The 16,412-nt window shown below is 44.8% G+C and overlaps 1 protein-coding gene across 7 annotated transcripts in view; it reads left to right on the forward strand.

Annotated features, from left to right (window-relative positions):
• NFIX (nuclear factor I X) overlaps window positions 1-16,412 on the forward strand; it is a 257,613-nt gene that overhangs the window by 214,674 nt on the left and 26,527 nt on the right. For 5 of the 7 annotated variants that reach the window (XM_081894398.1, XM_081894397.1, XM_081894401.1 and 2 more), the window contains 5 exons: window positions 4,597-4,659; window positions 5,107-5,181; window positions 7,311-7,431; window positions 7,784-7,920; window positions 15,517-15,639. In XM_081894398.1, coding sequence (XP_081750524.1) covers window positions 4,597-4,659; window positions 5,107-5,181; window positions 7,311-7,431; window positions 7,784-7,920; window positions 15,517-15,639 — 519 coding nt within the window. The remainder of the gene's footprint in view (window positions 1-4,596; window positions 4,660-5,106; window positions 5,182-7,310; window positions 7,432-7,783; window positions 7,921-15,516; window positions 15,640-16,412) is intronic. The other 2 variants (XM_081894400.1, XM_081894403.1) reach the window with 1 other exon arrangement.

Genomic DNA, 16,412 nt, shown 5'->3' on the forward strand with positions numbered 1-16,412 from the left:
ATTGATCTTTCTCATGGATTGTTTTGATTTTAATTTTCTTCCCTTTGAAGTTAAAGGACAACCCCTGTGGGAACTCCCACCTGAATCGGATGTTATTTGCTTTCAGTAAGTCCACTAGGTCTTTAAATTGGGCCCTAACTTCCAAAAAGTGTTTAGGGATATCTTTGAAGATCTGTATTTGGGAATTTTTGATGATCAAAGCCTTCTGGAAGTGAAGGTTCAATAATTTATCCCTTTCTTCTTTGGATCTCAACGTGATTAAACAGTCCCTTGGTTTCTTGCCTTGTTTCCTGCCAATCCAGAAGGCTGTGGTTATTGCAAATTCATCTTCCTCTCCTTCCAACTCATCCGTCCAGAATTCTTGGAATTTGTCTGTGAGAAATTCCCCAAGGTTGTCCTCTTCCTCCTCTGGTACCAATCTTAATTTCAGATTCTTGCTTTTTCTCTCCAATTCCAAAAGTGCCAAAGTAGCATCGTGTTCATGTACTTTCTTTGCAATAGGTGCAAATTTTCCCCTGGTTTCCTCGGCAGTGCTCCTAGCGGTCTCAGCTATTCTCCTTGTCTCAGTACTTTCCTGAATTAAACGGTTAATAGAGTCAGTATTTGAAGATATTGCCGTTGTGTTCAGGTCAAGTCTTGTTGTCAGCTCCGTCAGTTTCTTAGAGTTCTCTGTTGATTGCTTGGTAAGTGCTTCTAAGGATTGATTTATTCTGAGCAGAGCCTGTGTCATAGAATCCATTGATGCCGATGTGCCTTTTTCCTGTGCAGCTGTAGCTCCTGTTAAAGAGCCTCTTTTTTGAGCTTGCTTTTGAGCTTGTTTTGTTTTGCTTCTTGTTGATATCTCTTCCAGTGGAGTGCTCATCTCAAGGTCATTCACACAGGAAAGTTGTAAATGGAAAGTCCCACTTTCCTGCCTTGATTTTCTGTTTTAGTCCTCTAGAGGGAGAAGTTGTATCCAAATAACTGTAACAAAGAGACAGGGGAGCCAAAAGCCATGCAAAGTCCCAAAAGAAAAAGTTTATCCAACAGTCTTACTTTGTTGCTACTGAAAAGTTACAAATTTTGCCCTCTAAAGTCCCTATACTTTTGTTTCAAAAGAGATCTTACTTTGTAACGCCGCTTTCTTTTGACAGTTCTCTCCAGGCGCTCACCTCTCAGGCAGCCCGGCCAGGGGTATCGACAGCGGAGAGTTTTCCTTTCTAAACTCTCTTCAGTTAGCAGGTTAAATTCAGTCAATCTTCTTCCCCCCCTCTCCCGCTCAAAAAAAAGGGGGGGAGATCACCTCAGATGTCAGGCTTAACAGTTTTCAAAATAAGGGTTCCTTTTAAATATAGCTAGTTCCTTTCATTGCTACTTAAGTCGTGCAGTTCCGGGAGGCTGACTTCCTTACTTTTTCGCCTTCCCGTTTTCAGCCAAATCTTCTTAATTTACTGAGTCCGTTAACTTTATATTTGCCGTTCTTACTCACGGGTTGTTGTTGCCAATTAGTCGTTTCAGGAAGGAATCGGCGCTCTCCGTTAATGGCGACGCGGCTTCGCTCCGCAAGCTGGGTTACGATCAACCTCACTGCATTTTAAGCCACTAATGTACAAATACTTAGTGAGCTCATGGTAGAAAGAGAGTCAAACCAGGCACTTGCTGAGTTATAGTGCAGTCTTTTAGCTGCTGTAGATTCCAGCTCACCTGGCTGATTAAAAACCACTGATTTGAAGGGCTTTTCTTTTCTTGTCAAGTGCTCTCTCTAGAATTTGGCATTTCACTGTGCTCGTGCAATACCTCTGGCACCTAATGACCAGGGTGGACAAACCCTTTTGCTTCCATCCTTGGGGTTCTTTGAGGCTTGAGAGGCATTAGCTGGTAAATGAAACCTTCAGGGAAAGTCGTTCTTAAGTGGTAGTGAGGCCTTGAGGAAAAGTGTGTGTGTGTCTAAAAGGACAAGCCAGTAAATAGCACAGCGACTTGTGGGGACAGAACAATGGAAGCCCTTGAAGCTCTGCAAAGGGAGCAGAAGCTAAAGATCTGCCTGCTCACAGAGGAAGCCCATCACATTCTCTCTGTGTATATATACCCCCATGCCAACTTCTGATATAATAAGGAGGTGGCTTCCATGTTTGCATGGATGTGATGGGATGGTCCCACTTATTAAACAGAGTCAGAGTAAACCCAACAGACAGTTCGGGGCTCGCCCAAACTTTACAGCTTAGTCGGAGCAAACGTCAATCGCGCAACACTGCTTAGCCCCAGCTTTCTTAGCACAGGCCGAGCAGAAGTGTGGACAAGCCCTAAGCCCTCAACTCTTATATCCTGAACCTAAATAATCCCTGCCCTGAAACAAGCAAACTCTTAAGACCTCGTTGCACATTATAACAGTGGGTCTTTAAATGTGATCCAGTCGCATGGGAAATGAGGCTTGATGGGCTGCAATTAAATGTGAAAAAATGATTTGCGAATGAGGGTGCTGAACCTTTCCCGCTCCTGCTTATCACGCCCTAATTTGTCCCTCAAGGTGATTTTCTCCATGCCTAAGTCAGTTTTGATAGAGGAGCCCAGCTGGAGGGAATCATGTCAGGTGACAAACTGCAGGGAGGTAACTAGGAACAGTGGAGAATTTGCAATCTGTTTGCTTTTTAATTTGGATTCTCCCTCTCTTCTGTATGAATGGGGCAGACCCACATTTAGTCTGCCACTATTGCATGTGGTTTTGACCTTCGTGCATCATATTCCATCACTTAAGTGCTTCTAGGTCTGTTGATCTATTGACAGTTTAAACTTGGGTTTCCCAAACTTCGGTCTCCAGCTGTTCTTGGACTACAATTCCTATCATCCCTGACCACTGGTCCTGCTTCTTAGGGATGATACCTACGTGGGGAATAAGAACAGAGCCATCCAGGATCATGTGTGTGTGTATATTTTAAAAAATTAATAGCAGTCATAGGTAAAAGGTAAAGGGACCCCTGACCATTAGGTCCAGTCGTGGTAGCGGTGCTCATCTTGCTTTACTGGCCGAGGGAGCTGGCATTTGTCCGCAGACAGCTTCCGGATCATGTGGCCAGCATGTCTAAGCCGCTTCTGGCAAACCAGAGCAGCACTCGGAAATGTCGTTTACCTTCCCACCAGAGTGGTACCTATTTACCTACTTGCACTTGACGTGCTTTCGAACTACTAGGTTGGCAGGAGGGACCGAACAATGGGAGCTCACTCCGTCGCGGGGATTCGAACCGCCGACCTTCTGATCGGCAAGCCCCTAACCTCTGTGGTTTAGATCACAGCGCCACCCTTGTCCCTTAATTGCAGCCATAGGGGGACCAAATTGGATTGGGACTGCAGCACTGGTATGGTATTTGCATGTTTTTCCCCAAGGGGCAAATAGCAGCTTCAGGAAAGGAGAGGGAGAATTTAATTAGGAGAATAGAACTGGTGTTTAGGTGTGTGTGGAATTAAACACATGGCAGGAAATGCCATGTACGTTTCCAAGCACAATTCAAAGTGTTGGTGCTGACCTTTAAAGCCCTAAAGGGCCTTGCCCTAGTATACCTGAAGGAGCGTCTCCTTCTCCATCGCTCAGCCCAGACACTGAAGTCCTCCTCTGAGGGTCTGCTGGCAGTTCCCTCACTGCAAGAAGTGAGGTTACAGGGAACTAGGCAGAGGGCCTTCTCAGTAGTGGCACCTGCCCTGACATCCTTCAGATGTCAAGGAGATAAAGAATTACACAACTTTTAGAAGACATCTGAAAGTTGGTGTTTTATGTTTTAACATATGCTATAAGCCATCCAGAGTGGCTGGGGAAACCCAGACAGATAGGCAGCGTTACTACTACTACTAGTAGTACTACTACTAGGCTGTCCCTGCCTAGGCACAGCCACCAACTGTGTTACCAAATTAACCTTCATCCTTCAGATTTTGTAGTGTGTCTGTAGACAAGGAAGAAGAAACGATCTCATAGGTTGTGTCAGGCCAGAGATGCCTGCAGAACAAGAAAAAATGCTTGGCAGAATAGACCCCAGTATTAGGCAGGTGAGGCGGCCTGCCTCAGGAAGCTGGTTTGGCAGTGCTATTAAAAGACAAGCAAAATGTCAATTATTTAGTTTGTTATATTTTTAGAACCATGACAGGGGTGCAGGGGTGCCATTTGAAATTTTCTGCCTCAGTCACAAAAATACATTCAGCATTTCTGAAACCTAGTAACGAACAAATCCAGATGGCTCCTTTGAGTGAGCAGTGCCATACTCTTCAGCAGTGGGTGAAAATAATCCCGGGTAATCTGGTGGAGGAAGGAGCACAGGCTTCATTCTTGGTAATCTTGTAGGGTTGGAGCATGGGAACAAGAACCCTCTACTTCATCCTCCTGTCCTGTGGCATCATATCAAAGGGCCTCTCTGATTACGGCAATCAGTTGTTTAAAAACAGCCAGGTCTCCTGGCCATTTCCAGTGAAACATTATTTGTTGCTTAGCTTTTTGGAACAGCCTTTCTATTGGCCACAAAAAGGAGTGAAGTGGTGCAAGATGCCCACACAGCGGGCCTCAGCTATTGCCCGTCATCTTCTGTTCTCTGTTCCAACCATCTCCTGATGTCAGTTTTTGCTTCTGTGTTTCAGAATCCGGACAATCAGACAATTCAAACCAGCAAGGAGATGCGGACATCAAACCACTGCCCAATGGTGAGTGAACTCCTGCCCAGGAATCAGAATCCCCGGTCACTTCTCCTGACTATTTGTCTCCTCACACAGAAGCCTTTTATTTCTCCCCTCCCCTCAGATCCCCATTTCTGAGGCCAGGTTGGGGTGGGTGGCAGGTGCTGCTGCGAATCAGAGGTCTTCACCATCTGGTTTGGAATCATTCCCTTCATATTTGAGAAATAAATGTAGCAGATTGTGAGACCTAAAAGGGGTGCTGAGATTTGATTAATGGATATGGCCAGATCTGAGAGCAGGCGCCTTGGACTCAGATGTGAAGCACTGGAGAAATGGAATTCAGAATTGACCTAGAAGGGAGATTGCAAACTAGACTCACTTTCTGTCCAACTATGCTATAGCAAGCCACCTCTTGTTGCTGACCCCTGTTCTCATTCCATTTTGTCCTCATGACCTCTCTTCTTCTCTTTGCAGGGCATTTGACTTTCCAGGACTGTTTTGTGACATCGGGTGTCTGGAATGTTACGGAGCTGGTGAGAGTGTCACAGAGTAAGTCAGAGCAACTGAAACTTCTGGGTTGCTGTGCTGTTCCTAAGGGGATTAGGATTCAGAGAGACCTGTGCATGTGGCCTCTGCGGCTGTAGCCTCATCCTTTCCTCACTTTCTTAGCTTTCAGACTTGTTGCACAGTGTACTGTGACATCTCTGACTATGACTGGGCTGCCTTTTCAAATGGCTCTGTGGTCTTGTTGCTAAGCTAAGCCCATGGAAGCTGGATTTGATGAAGTGAAAGCTTGTGGAGTCAGATTTGAGAAATTGCTAAGATGGACATCCTCCATATTCATGCTCTTTTTAAGGAGTTATGAATGCAAGACTCTTTCTCCTAATCACGGTCTTGCCCTCAGCAGCATCACAGCCTCATCCCTTCTCCTACTTTGTGTATTTACATTAGATGCACATTAAAGGAGCAGGGAAGGGGAAGCATCCCAATTACATGTTGAACGTGGTGTGAAAATAGGGGCTTTTTTCCTTCTCAGGTTTCAACACCTGGAAAGGTTGACATTGTCGCAAAAAGATTTTGTCTCACTTGCTCCGGGCATCTTGTTCTGTGGGTCCAACATGGATTCTAAGAGTGCTTCCCAGCCAAAAGGTTTATTAGTCTCAGGGAACAGAGTGCCAATCGTCACAAGGATAGCAGCTAGTCCAAATGGACAGAGCCAGCCCTACTCTTTAGCAGAGTAATGATTTTATTTTTTTACCATTATTAAGGTTGCCATTTCAACTTTCTATGTCAGGCACTAGAATGTGTCTGCAAATAGGCTGGCAGGATCAGTACAGGAGGCACAAAATGACAAGAACCAGCAACGGCAGTGCCCAATCCTAGCAAGGGATTCTTTGAGGTTCTCATTCCTATTATTGCTACCATTTCTAGGGAGGCTGATGTGTAGGACCATCATAGGACCTCCTTCGCATCTTTAAGTCCAGTTGAGGTAGTTGATCCCAAATATTGCAAGAATTAATATAAGCATTTTGTGACTATCCTGGTTATTATTATTTTAGGCTATTTTCATTGGTTGCATTAGAAGTTTTTGGTTTGTTCATCGTTTTATGGATGAAATTGGAAAGTTTTAGAAAGCAGGCTTTCAAGTTCTCCCCTTAGCTAGAAGGGAAACAGATACTCAGTTTCCAAGTTACCTAACCAAGTGTTGACTTATTTAGCACCATATAGTGCCAACCCAGTTCTGCTCTCTTTGGGCAACAAATTTAGTAACCCGAATCTGCTTACACTTTTATCTTTTCCTTTTCCTTGTGTGCCATTATATTTCAATTTGCTGCCTTTCTCTTTGGCATTTTCCTGCACTCAGTAGCTTCAGCTACTGGTCATGCTACTACAGTCAGGGCTGTAATGTGCATATCTATCAGCAGTGACATTTTTCTAGAAAAGGAGGCACCAGAACTCACTATGAATGCCTCCCTTGTTCTCTTAGAATGACCGGAACTGAGTTCCAGCAGCTGGAACTGAGTTCCAGCAAGTTCTGGCTGAAAAAAACAAAAAACCCTGAGTAGCAAGCCATTTGCTGATTTGACTGCTGAATCTCCTGTTTCCTAAAGCACGGGGAAAGCAACCAATGAAATCCATGCTGTCCGGCTTCCTTGCACTATGACCCCTGGCTGAAAGCTGTCATACAATGACAATGTCAGGACTTTTACTGGGTGCACGTTGCAATAGTTGGTTTGCCTTTCAAGGGTAGAATCAGTTCTAGAGGACAGATGTTGGCATCTTGAAGTTAGCAAACTGCCTGAGCAACACCTCAGCAGAGCACCCTGGCCTGGTTTCCATGTAACAGTTCTGTTAGAGGAAATAGACTGTTTTTGTAATTCCTGATGCTGGAGTCAGCAAATGTCTCTGGTTGTCAAAAACTAATGACTAAGATAACAGCACCGAGAGATGGAGCTTCTTCAAGCCTGGTGACATCTGCCTTCATTCTGCAGAGCACATGGTGGGAATGTGCTAGTAGCCAAGATTGTCCCTAACTGGCCTTGCCAATATTATACCAAACCACCTTTAATACCTTCATTCAAGAAGATGGCAGCTACTGATTTAGGAAGTCAGTTTGACATTTTGTTTCTCTCTTGATGCCGATCCTCCAGTTTCTGAGTTTTTCTCTCATTCTTCAGCTCCTGTTGCCACAGCGTCTGGTCCAAATTTCTCACTGGCTGACCTCGAGAGTCCCAGTTACTACAACATCAATCAAGTGGCTCTTGGTAGACGGTCAATAACATCTCCACCTTCTAGCAGGTATGTCTCCCCACAACTGTTGCATAATGCAGAAGTCCTGCTGGAGGGCCTCAGCCTTGGAAGCAAATGGTGCCTCTTTTACCAGTGTCCTCTCTCAGTCAGTCCCATTGTGAAGGATGCCTGGGCAGTAGGAGGACTATCTACTGTTGTAAACCAATACTTTCCAAAACCACAGGCCACTGGTGGAATAAAAGAAAACTGCTGCTTGCCCTTCCTAGTCTTGATGTCAACTAACCCCTCCAAACAAGAAAGCCCAGGCTCTGAAGGAGGAAGGCCTTCCTCAGCTGGTACCCTATTTCATCACTCAATGGTTGCTTATGGTCTGCCCTTCTGTGGTCTCTTCTCATTGCAGTTCCACCAAGCGGCCCAAGTCGATAGATGACAGCGAGATGGAGAGCCCTGTAGACGACGTGTTCTACCCTGGGACAGGGCGGTCCCCAGCAGCTGGCAGCAGCCAGTCCAGTGGGTGGCCCAACGATGTGGATGCAGGTAGGGGGCACCAACTTTGCACCCCCAGTTCACATAGATCTTGATGGGAAACTAAAGCAGAAGAGACTGGGCTGCCCTCTGGCCTTCATGTGCTTAACACTCTTCTTGTACTGTATGGGCTGCACAAATTCCTTTTACAGAAGCAAGGACCTCCTGTTGTAAATTTCGTTCCTCCAACACAGTGGTCACCTTTCTAGATAATGCCTTAGGTTTGTGAGGCAGGATTTAAAAGGAACATAGGCAGATTCTAGTCTCTTCTGACACATATTCCTTGAGGTATTGTAGGCTGCTGTAATTTCTGGTCCTGATACTCAGAGTTTTCCTTTGCATCCCCTGAGACATTTTGCAGAAAGTGCAGGCCAAGTGGTAGTTGTGTTAAGGATCTGAAGGAACTGTGTTTGGACAGCTACCTACAGATTCCGCAGGCTGGATAGAACATTTCAGAGGAGCAGAGATATAGTTATTTACGACAGGCTTGGGGTGTAACTCTTTAATAGACAAGTCCTCGATGCAGGATTAGAGGGGAGCCCAGACCTAAAATAAGAGAAATGGGGTGGGGATGAGACACAAGGATAGAATGACAAAAAGAGAACCCAGGACCAGCAAAGTTGTGGCCTGAGACCAAGTGGTACAGATCCAAGCACAGTAGTTGGATGCCAAGACAATGTAAGCCCTGAAACAAGCCTAGGATTCTGGAGCATGGAAAGAAGGGACCAGTGGGACGCTATTCAGTAAAGCATTCTAGCGTGTAGGCACAATAGAGAAAAGAGGTAAATTGCACACATTGAACACAGAGATCTTCACATTTACATGATGTTTGCATAGAGCATAATACAATGCAGTATAGATCTGCAATACAGAGGATATGATTTCTAAATGTTCCCTGTGTCATGTGTTGTTGGGAGTAAAATGTTTAAGCACTGATGCCAGAGAAGATGCTAGCTTGTAGATGCCAAGCGGAGGTTGTGAGTGACAGCATGTATTGGTTGGTTGTGTGCATGAGGGGGTCTCTGTGAATAAAGAGGAAGGGGGTTAATAAGGAGGGAAGCAGCTTGGGTGCAGGTTTGTGAGAATGGAGAGGATGCTACATGGAGTCTGTTGGGAAGAGGCTTTGCTGAGATGCAGCAGCCTCTGAGGTGAGGCACAGCTACTGTTTGTACTGGGATTGCTTATTCAGTGCTGGGAATCAGCTGCCCTTAGGCTGGAGCATAACAGCAATCTGTTTATCCAGGGATTCCTTGTTGCAGGCAGGCTTGGGATTCAGATACTTCTGGGATAGGATGCTGTTGCTGTTGAATTGTTATGTGGAAGCAGAGTTCTCTATTTGGAGACCAAAAGACAAGAAGCAGAATATAATTAAAAACCAAAACGCTTAATGGATGGAAAAAGGGATGGGGGGATGAGATCAACATCCATAGCCCAGCAGGGGAGCATAGTTCAGCTCATTTGAGAGCCCTTTGTCAATTCCTAGTCTTTCTAACTAAGGGACTTCAGATGCCAGAGCTTGACACGGTCTGCACCTGAGACTTGAGTGAGCTGAATTCAGTTCATGCTAATCAGGAGGTGGTTGCAATGCTTTGTCTGTACCCTGTTTTCTTGACTGACACACAAACCCTTTGCTATCATTTTGAAATAGCAGTTTTCTGACATGACTCGTGTCATTCTCTGGTTAGGGCATTTGTGTGCTTGCTTGGTGATATTTTTCTCTGCATTCCCAATGAGATCATTTGCCCATTTTGAAACATGGAAATAAAAAATGATTGACAAATTCAGACTTCTTTGCAAAGTTGAAATGCGCTTTGGAAGTATCGCCAACGTTCATGACTGTCTGTGGTGAGAGTGACTAGTGTGACCAGGTTATACCCGCTTCAGTTAGCTAACAAAATTCCTTCCCACGCCAATCATCTCTTCAAATTCCTGTCCAGCATTTGCAGGGATGATTGTGAATCTGTGATATCCTGGGAGAAAAGAAGGAAATTGGTTTCAGAATAAAACTCCTCTTACACTGGCTTTTTCCATTGATCTTTCTTTCATCCCTTTTATATGTTAGCAATAAAAAAATTATCCGACCCCATTAGGCATCTGCTTATCAGCATTCTTAGCTAATGACAAAGAGACATATATTCCTATGGTACCTGCTACCCACACCTTGCTAACAAGTCAGATGTCTCAGCAGAAAGGGGACCTCCTTGCTGTGTATATTTGAGGAAATGCTCTTGCCTGAAAATTTTATAGGGTATACATTAGATAGCTATGAAGTAGGTAGTTTATGGACATTGCACAATTGCTGCAGGAACTAAGCAACTCTGCATCTTTGGAGAGCTAACTGAAATTACCATAGAGGCTTCCAAGAACAAGAAATAACACTATCTGGTAAAATCTATCTACCCCCGCCCCAACCAGCACATTCACACTTGTAGAATTCCTAGCGTTTGACATTGCGAAAAGCATAAGTCAGATCCAAAATTGGCCAGCAAATGGCCTATGGAGGGCCCAGGCGAGGTCGGAGCTGCAGGTCCACTCCTGCCTAGTAATAGAAAGTGAATGACAGAAGATGCACGTCTTCTTTTGAGAGGGAGCCTTGAAGAAGATGGCCTTTGCTTGGAAACACAAAAACAACAAGTGCAAAGACTTAGTGAAATGGGTTGCTAATTCTCAGTGTTTGGCTGCCAGATTTGGAGTCAAGAAGCAATTTACCCTCTGGTCCGGGTAGGAAGTGTATGGAGCGCTTTTTCCATTTGCCTTCCCAGGCAGCATGTGGCACATGTCTTCTTGAGCCAGTTGCTCTCCAAGCACCTTCTGCACTACACCTGCTCTCTGTTTGCAGCGCATTCGATAGGATAGGGTTGTGCAGCGGAACTGTGGGGAGTGAATGTACTTTGCACCTGGGGGCTGCTCTAGATTAGGCTTTTAGTTATGCATTTGTAATCCTGTCACATCATCCTGTGCTGTGCTTAGATGATATGATCCCAAAGGTGTCTCCTCCCCCTTAGAAGCCTCAAGGCTGTGGAACAGGTTGTATTCATATGCATTCCCCCTCTTTCTCTCTCTCTCCTCTCCCCCCTCCTCCTTTGTCTTGTTGAGTTTTGTTCCCAGCCATCTCAACAAATCGCCAATTAAGCAGCGCAGCTGCAGGGCTTGTGTGAACAGCTGGAGAGACCATCCAGCCGTCTGACAGGGACAGGTGTTCACAGCTGGCTGGCAGCCCCCCTCCCCATCCCTGTGCTCAGGTATCAGGTGTTAGGCAGCTGGCATGAGATAACAGGCTGGGGGCTTTTCTCTCCCAGGCCCCCTTGCCTGCTGCTGAAGTGCCAGATTGTGCTGGATTACAGAAGCAGCAGCAAACATGAAAACCATGGCCCATCTCCCTTAGCGGCAGTATAGCAGCTCCCACCATTCAAAGGGCGTGTCGCCAGTTTGCTTGTTGTACACACATTGGGATGTTTTTTTGTAATTGACAGCCCTGTTTGCTGGGTGGCTGTAGGCTTCTGGACAGCATATTCAGGGTCAGCCCATAGCACTACAAGAATAGGCACACACTCCAAGGAAATTAATTAGTGGGTAATTAGTAGGAGATTTGAGGTAAAGTTCTAAGTGCTGAACCTCAACTCTGACACTGCGTAGTACTCCACACCCAAATTTATTTCTCGGTGTTGTAGTCAAAGATGGCTGCAGACACAACAGCTTGTGGTGGTTATTAAGGAGCCACAGGATCAATTGTGGTCTCAGGGCAGAAGCATCAAAGACCAAGCAACAGCCTTTTTTTGGTCTGGGCAATATTCTTTTCCAGTAGGACTTGCAACAAAATGATGCAGCATAGAGTGCTCCAGTTCAGAGATCTAGCCAGATGGCCATGCTGTTTTCCAGGATACTGCATTTCCACATACACACTTCTGGTATGTGCCTCCCACCCCAAACAGTCCTGTAGTCCTTTGTTCAGTCCTCATTGGACTATTCCCCCTTCCTCTGTTTTCAATGGGTTGTTTGTTTGTTTGTTTGTTTGTTTGTATGTTTGTTTGTTTGTTTGTATGTTGTTTCTACTGCCACAGTCTTTGAGATTTCCAGGAGCGTGCTAGTATCTAGAGCTCCAGTGGCTGATGCTGTTTTGACCACATAAGGATACACATTCAGAAAACTGGTTCATTATTAGCAAACAACAATCGTTCTCAACCCCAATCCCACAGACAACTGGATAATTGCTGGGGGTCTCCGCAGAACAGTTAACATATGTTTGTTTAAGAAATAATGCACATGCAAAACTTGCATTTTACTAAAGTTCTCTGCCCCCGTTGACATTGTTATCAAAAACTGCCAGCAGCATATTATGAAATAAACTGGCCCAGGCCAGGCATCTAAGAAATCCCCTTTAACTAGTATTTTTTTTACTGGGGGAACAGTATGCTGCACCAGTGTTCTACTGTGAAAATTATGAGCCCTAGGTCAAATCAGCCTCAGTCTCTGTTGTCTGAAAAAGATAAAACAAGTCATGGGCCACATACAGATACTGACCATTTCACCACCTTTCCACAGGGCACCGGTGGTCTGCATACCATCATTTGAGAAACTCTGGTATGTAGGATGTAATTCTGCTAAAGCAGTTCCAAAAAGAGAGAAAGCATGAAGCGACTCTATTCTTTGACTATTATTTGTCTGACTGGAAAAAAAAACATAATTCCCACGGCTTGGGGTGGGTGGGTGGGAGAATCAGAGACATAATAATAGTTACTAAGAAAAATTAACAAGGAGTATTGTGGCACCTTAAAGACCAACCAACATATTATGGCAAGCTTTCGTGGACTGCAGTTCACTTCATCATATGCAACTGTTGAAGTGGACTGTGGTCCGTGAAATCTAATAGCACAATAAATTTGTTAGCTTAAGACACCTAGTCCTCAAGGAAAGATAAGCACAAGCTAACATGCCAACCTGTTGGACAAGGAATTTGATTCACCGGGAGACTTGTGCTGGTGACAGTGGTATATATTGAAGTACGACAGACTTAAGCTAAAAATAAGACAGTAAGAGGATTCTATTAACTGAGCAGCTGCCCTTGAGAGGACAGGTAATATATGGAACCTTAAGAGCAGGAGCATCGTGCATGAATGGCCAGTGGAAACATTGTGGATTTTATTGCCCAAACTGCTCAGCATTTTTGCTATTGAAATGGCACGTCTCACCCTTTAAATCCAGACATTTGTGAACCCCAAGTATTTATTTATTTTTAATTGCCTTCTACTCACATGGCTTTCTTAAAACAAGTTTTTAAATAAAAAAAATAGATACTAGGGGTTGTCTTTGTCTATTTACATTCTAGTCGCCGAAGTCTTTTCTGAATAGTGTCACCTGCTCATTTGTTTCTTTGTATGCTTGTTTCTGTTGCGTTTCTGTCACTGGCAAACACATTTTTATAGCGGTACCCAGCTATTTAAACAGAGCTACTTAGATTGAGATGTGCATGTATGTTTGTGGCTGCTACACGTTCTTACTGGATTTTACTACATGAGCTTTAACTGCTCAGGACTTGTGTGTCCCTGGAAAATATAGAGCCTTTCTTCTCCAACAGTGCCCTACCATTTCAACAATCTCTTCCTATTTTGCTGCTGTTGTTAAGTCACAGGGGACCAGTTTGTACATCCTTATCAGAATCTGCTCTGTGAGTCAAGTTTGATGGCTAGGTGGGGTTGCCCACTTGTCAATCTCATGCCGTCACATGATTGGACATAGCACCCACCTGTTAAAACCCCTTGCACTTTGCAAATCCACTTTTAAGCCCCCAGTCGTCCCTATTTTCCCATTGCAGAGCTAGTACCAGTTTCAGCTTTAGATCTGGAAAACGGGGCAAAGATTAAAAATCTCATTGCACAGCACCACTCACAGCTGGAGCTCCCGGCAGCAGCTTTCAGGTTTTAAAAATTAAGATACTGGGAGATCTGACATGGAGCTCTTGCATCTCATGTAGTTTGGCCCTTAACTCTTATTAAAAACAAGGGGTACATACTCATTATTTAAAATAAAAATAAAAATTACTAAGCTTGATTCCGGACTAGCCCAAAGTACTCTGTGGTTCTCTGAATGTAACCTGCAGTCTGCATATACTTGAGTCCCAGAGGAAGTAGCCTGATATGTTCTCCTTGTACTGATTTCATGACAGGTTTTAGCAGGACTTCCCTTGCCCATAATGGTATATCATATTTCTGTGGTAAGCATGTACAAGTGCTGAAAGATCACTTTGAGCTGGGAAGATTCAGGATGTGCCTTTCCACCCAGGACTAGGAGGTCTGCTATGTAGAATGGCAGAGTGGGGAACCTTGGGCTTCCGTGGCCTCTTTTTGCTTTGTTTCTAAGGGCCTTCACAACCACACACGTATCTCCCGAGAGGGAGACAGTCTGTGAGTCTTGGGGTTGAGGACATCAAGGATGGCACTTTGCTCCCTGGCTTCCCACCTGTAGCATCCTGTTTCTCCCTAAGAGTGGTACAAAGGAGGGCAGCTTGAGTCTGCACATTCCTTGAAAAAACGGCTGATTTAGAAGCAGTGTGCATATCAATCAGGGTATGCAATTGGTTCTGTGTTGTTTTGGAAGGGGGAAATGGTTTGAGAGCTCCTGAAATATACATCAGGATAAGATCACAATGTGTGCAACCAGTGGGGAAACAGCAGGAGTCATTTCTGAAAATTGATCCATTTGGAAAAGATAGATCCCTTGTGAGTTACTAAAACATCCTTGTATTTCTGGGTTTGCAGGCAATTCTCAAACAAATTCTAATAACACCCAAGTGGCAGGTCTGTGGGCATTACTCTCACAGAACTGCAGGGCAAGAGTGAGGCTTCAATTACCTCTGAGCATACCTTCAGAGGAGGAGGGGCAATTGTCATGCAAATGAGAATTCTGGCAAATTTCATTCCCATTATAAATCTAACTTTAAACCTGCATGGAAATACCCTGAAACAAGGTCTTTCAAAGCACTAATAAACACTCTTCACAGATTAGTTCACATTGCTCAGATTACAGAGTGACACAAGCGAGGTGCACAACCATCTCAGCTGTGCCTGTAGGACAAGGGATAGTTTTGCAGCAATGGGGGGGCCAAAGAAGGAAACCAACCCTCTTCAAGAGGAAGGAAAATGTGGTGATCTAGTGGGATCAGCAAGCAAGCAATTCATATGCTCCCTGGGCTTTCATTCCAGGCTCTCTACAGATAATTAAAGTTTAGCTCTTAGTACATGTTAAGTGCTGTAGAAATAATATATGATGACTATGTCTTTGCATATACCACTTCTGCAACACATATTGGAATCTGACTGTTTCAGCGGAGTTATTGTGCAGTGAGCGGGTAGCTTTTATGAAGGATAGATGTACCATACACGCCAACTGCTTCATAGACCTGTTCACTGGCAGGCAGAGAGAGACACAAGGAATTCAAAGCAGCCATTGCCCACACACTCTTTCCCATAGACCTGCAACAGCTGAATCCTGGCAAAGGGGGCCTATTCAGACTGTGAGCTGGTCCACAAGAGTGAACGAAAGAGCACGGCTAAATACTAATCCATCTTTCCATCTGTTAAACCATGCACTTTCTCCCTGATTCCTTGCCAGGACCGGCTTCTTTAAAGAAGTCAGGGAAGCTGGATTTCTGCAGTGCCCTGTCCTCCCACACCACCTCCCCGAGAATGGCTTTCACCCATCACCCGCTGCCTGTCCTAGCAGGAGTCAGACCAGGTGAGAACAAAGCCATTTTCTTAGGGGGGCAAATGGGTGGATTGCGGGCAAGGGTGGGGAGGCAAGGGACAGAGCTGTCTCCCTGAAAGGGCATGTCAGAGTTCTCAGTCATGTCGGTTCTGGCAATGGTCTCCTGCTCGCGCGCGCGCGCTCTCTCTCTCTCTCTCTCTCTCTCTCTCTCTCTCTCTCTCTCTTTCTCTCTCTTTCCTTTGTTCTTTCATTTTCTTGCTTTCTCTTTCTGCTGCTGAGGCAGCTTAACACGAGGATTGTATAATGCATCCTGGAAGACCGATCATTTTGGTGGGATGGGGTTTTCACCAAGTTTTCCTGCTCCATTAATCCGGATCGACTTGGGCAACATCGAGTCAAAGATGACCGTAGTGGACTAGATGTTCTGGTTTGACATACGGCAGTTTCGTATGCTTCTATGAGAACCCTATGGAAAAAGAGTGTCCAGAATTAATTGGGTTTAGATTTAGATATCTGGAAAAACACATGTAGAACATCCATTGGGGTGTTAAATATGAAATTCTAAAAGACACCAAAGTAGCACATCAAGATACACTCAGGTTTGTATGTTGCGTTTCCTCCACCCCACCCCACCCCACCCCGCAAATTAGCTTTCTACCCCAGATTAAAACAACAACTGCTGTGGAGTTGTAAGCCCCACTGAAGGGAAGGTGACTTAGGCAAGTTTTCAGTACCTTTCTTAGAAATCTATATTTTCAAAGCAAAAATTACTTGCAGTGTATTCTAAGTGTCTGCTTAGAGAC

Source organism: Podarcis melisellensis, assembly GCF_964234715.1.
Source record: "Podarcis melisellensis genome assembly, chromosome: 17".
Lineage (NCBI taxonomy): Eukaryota > Metazoa > Chordata > Lepidosauria > Squamata > Lacertidae > Podarcis > Podarcis melisellensis.